The 3772-nt window shown below is 57.3% G+C and overlaps 1 protein-coding gene across 2 annotated transcripts; it reads left to right on the forward strand.

The window, feature by feature from the left end:
• Positions 1–324: 324 nt before the first annotated feature.
• FXYD2 (FXYD domain containing ion transport regulator 2) lies at positions 325–2593 on the forward strand. Of its 2 annotated transcripts, none has more exons than XM_035346245.1 (6): positions 325–454; positions 1092–1130; positions 1211–1285; positions 2025–2061; positions 2185–2215; positions 2385–2593. In XM_035346245.1, the coding sequence occupies exons 1-5, from the start codon at positions 361–363 to the stop codon at positions 2207–2209; spliced, it is 270 nt and encodes an 89-aa protein (XP_035202136.1). In that variant the 5' UTR covers positions 325–360; the 3' UTR covers positions 2210–2215; positions 2385–2593. The 2 variants fall into 2 exon arrangements, with proteins under 2 accessions (XP_035202136.1, XP_035202137.1); XM_035346246.1 differs by lacking the exon at positions 325–454 and adding an exon at positions 480–670 and having other exon boundaries at positions 1088–1130.
• Positions 2594–3772: the final 1179 nt, after the last annotated feature.

Raw genomic sequence — 3772 nt, forward strand, 5'->3', positions numbered from 1 at the left:
GGCTCGGTGCTGGCTGGGGAGCGCTGACCCGGCTGCTGTGGGGACCCGGCACGCCGGGCACGCTGCCCAGTTCTCCCCAGCAAAGCTCAGTCCCTCCCAGCCCTTTCCCTCTGCCCCGTGCTGGCGCTCACCTCTGCAGCGGGAGGGCATCCTGCTGGCCTGATGCTTGGGAAATGGGGCAGGGCACGGCGCTCCCCTCCCGGCTGGCACAGGGACACCCCGGTCCCAGGCTGGCACCGTGGGCGCACCCCCCCTGCCTGCCCCCCGTCCCCTCCTGGGCCTCCCTCCCCAGGGTGGGCGGGAGCCCCGTGCCTCCCCGCGTGACTGCGATAAACATTACACTGAGGCCGTTAATGTTTAATGAGGTTTGTCTCCCAATTAACGCGCTTCCCCCTGGGTGCCCGCTCCCAGAGCGAGACGCCCGCCGGACGGCACGCCGACGCGATGGGTGACGGTAAGGGCGCTGGGGACCACAGGGGGGGCAGCACGCAGCCCCCTGCCCGGCCACCCGGCAGGATCGGGCACATCGCAGTGTGAGGAGAGGGGCTGGGCCCTCCTGATTCCAGGGCTGGGGGGCTCTGGCTGAAAATGGGGGGAGATGCAGGGATGGATCCCCAGAGTCCTGCAGGATCGGTTCCTCCGGCGGAGAGCTCCTCGCAGAGATGTGCCAAGCAGGTAAGGTGGCCCGTGCGGTGACACGCAGCCATGAGGAGGATGAGGCTGGTGAGGAGGAAGGCTGCCAGCAAAGGTGGCAGCCCAGGGGCCGCTCTGTGCTCCGGAGAGCTGCCACTGCCCTCAGCAACTGCTTGCTACTAGCCATCGAGCCGGGTCCCTGAGCGCAGCTCACCTGGAGCTCAGGACTCATCCACCCAGAAAGTGCATCCTGCGAACACACGGTGAGCTTCAAGTTCACTGGGGGGACACCAGGGACTGGGGAATCCTTTTCTGGCTCGGCTGGACCTGGAGGAAATCGCAGAGCTGTCCCTCGCAGCCCTCGCTCCTCATCCTTCCCACCTCACCTCCGCGCCCAGGTGCCCGCTGCGAGCCCGGCCCAGGCTCTGGCTCCCACTGGGCTCTCTCCTCTCTTCCAGAGCAAGCGCCCGAGCAGGGCCTGGACAGGTTCAGCTACGGTAAGTGCGAGCTGGGCAGCCGGGGGCTGCAGCCCACCTCCCCCCTGCGGGCTGACCCCGGCGGCTCTCCTCCCCCCCAGACTATGAGACCATCCGCAACGGGGGGCTGATCTTCGCCGTCGTGGCGTTTGTCATCGGGCTCCTCATCATCCTCAGTAAGTGCCTCGGGAGGGCTGGGTGCCCTCCTGGTGCTGCTCCCCTGCAGGGACCCTCCCTCACCTCCCTCCTCGGGGTGCTGGTCCTGCCCCCCCACGCCGGGGCTGGGGTCCCTCCGTGGCCCGAAACGCCTGGGAAATTTCCATCGGGGCAGGTTCCCAACAGAAAGCGAGTTGGGAAGGAGACCACATAAATATTTAGAGTTTCTCTGCCAGCGTCAAGGCTTTCGGTGGGAAGGTCAGGAATTAAAAATAGCCGAGAAAACTCTGACATTCCCCGAGTGAGAAACCAGCTTTCCCAGAGCCCTCAGCCCTCGGCAGCTCCCCGGAGGATGTGGTGCCAGCCGTGCGGGGCTCCTGCCATGCGCCCCTGCTGCCTTCATCACCCCCTGCGGGCTTCCAGCAGCGTGCAGGGACATCGCTAAAGAGTTCTGGGGAGAAATACAAGAAAACCACCTCTATCTGCAACCACGGGAGCAGCTTGGGGAGATGGATGGGCATCGAGGAGAGTGCTCAGGCTTTGCTGGGGAGCACCGGGGGCCAGGAGGCAGCACGCTGGGTGGGCACCCCCCAGCCCTGGGCTGTGGGTGCTGTGCTGTGCAGGAGGCCAGCCCCAGTGTGCAGGCAGCGGAGGCAGAGCTGGTGGTCCCAGCGGCACCGCTTTGTGGGGGCTTGGGGAGGGGGAGCTGGGGCAGGGGCTGCAGGCACGAGAGGCCTCAGCTGCTCCTCTTGCCCCCAGGCCAGCGGTTCCACTGCGGAGGGAAGAAGAAGAGGAGGTGGGTATGGTTTGAGGTCAGCCTCGTCTCTGCTGCTGGCCGCAGGGGGCTTGGCTCGCCCTCCCCGCATCTCGGCCGTGTCCTCCCGTGTTAACGCCTCTTCCCTTGCTTCTCGCTCCGCAGACAGGGAAACGAGGAGGACCTGTAGCTGCAGGTAGGTCGCAGGAGATGCTGCGGGCTGGCAGCTGGGCTCCCCGGGGCTGTCAGGGCTGGGGGCGATGCTGGGAGCCCTGTGGGGCTCCGAGGAAATGCCCACGAGGGCATCTGGCTTGGGAGGAGAGGAGCCAGGACGCGCTGTAACCTCCTAATCCCTCTGGTTTCAGAGCTGCCACGATGCCATGGAAGGAGAGCTTGGTCCGAGGCAGAGCTCGGAGCAGTCCTTGCCAAGGGCCACCCCTTGCCCCGCTCCAGTGCCTCCACCATTCCCCCACTCACCCCGGGCGAGGCCAGGACGCGAATTGCCCTCGTGCTTTCCCCTCCGTCAGATCCAGCGAGTGTTTCTTCGTGGCTAATAAAGAGGTTAAACTTTGTGCCCCAGGCGTTTCAGTCGCCCACTCTCCTGGCCCAGCACCAATGCCTTCCTGCCCTGCGGGCGGCTTCCACCACGCACCCCCGTGGCACGGAGCAGCAGGCTCTCGGTTTTCTTGGTTGGGGTCGGGTCCTGCGGAGGGGGGACGTTCCTGCGCCCGGCTGGCTTTGAAGAAATGTCCCCGTTGTGTGAGTGCGGGTGGCGGGTGCCCAGATCCTGCCCTTCTCCCGGGGCGCCCAGCAGGCTGCAGGGACACCCGGGCACCAGCTGCGTGCGAGGGGCTCTGGGTGCCCTTGTTCCTCTCGGCGTGCTGGAGCTGGGCACGGCCCGGGGGGAGCATTTCTGCCTCCGGATCTTCGGCTCCGCAGCCCCAAACCCAACCAAGCCTGCAGCTGGGCGCTGAGGAAGGAATCCCAGCGCTGGGGGCGCGCTGGGCACGGAGCCCGCATCTGGCAGCGCAAGGCGGACACCTAGCGACCGGCGGCGCTGGGCTGCCGGGGACCTGTGGCCCCCCCGGGGCTGGGGGCTTCGGCCGGAGCCCTCCCCTCCAGCACTTCCCCTATTTTATTTTATTTTATTTGTATTTATTTTATTTTATTTCATTTCATTTCATTTTATTTCATTTTATTTATTTTATTTTATTTTATTTTATTTATTTTATTTTATTTTTATTTTATTTTTATTTATTTATTATTTATTTTATTATTTTATTATTTTATTTTTTTATTTTTATTTATTTTATTATTTATTTTATTTTATTATTTTATTTTACTTTTATTTTATTGTACTTTATTTTTTATTTTACTTTATTTTACTTTATTTTGTTATTTTATTTTATGCCGTTTTATTTTACAAATAAAATTAAAATTAAAATTAATTTTTATTTATTTTATAAATGAAATAACATTATTTCATGAAATAAATATTTAATCTTATTAAATGCAATAAAAATTAAATAATTAAATAACTAATAGACAAATGATTTCTATTAATAAGGTGAATAAATTATTATTTATCAATAATGAATAATAAATTAGCTATTTATTATTCATTAATAAATAATTTATTATAAAATAAAATAATTTTATTTCATTCAATTCCATTCAATTATTTTACATTATTTTATTCATTTCATTGTATTTATTTCGTCATTTATTTTATCGTTTTATTTATTTCACTTTA

The sequence above is a fragment of the Oxyura jamaicensis genome, chromosome 24 (assembly GCF_011077185.1).
Source record: "Oxyura jamaicensis isolate SHBP4307 breed ruddy duck chromosome 24, BPBGC_Ojam_1.0, whole genome shotgun sequence".
Lineage (NCBI taxonomy): Eukaryota > Metazoa > Chordata > Aves > Anseriformes > Anatidae > Oxyura > Oxyura jamaicensis.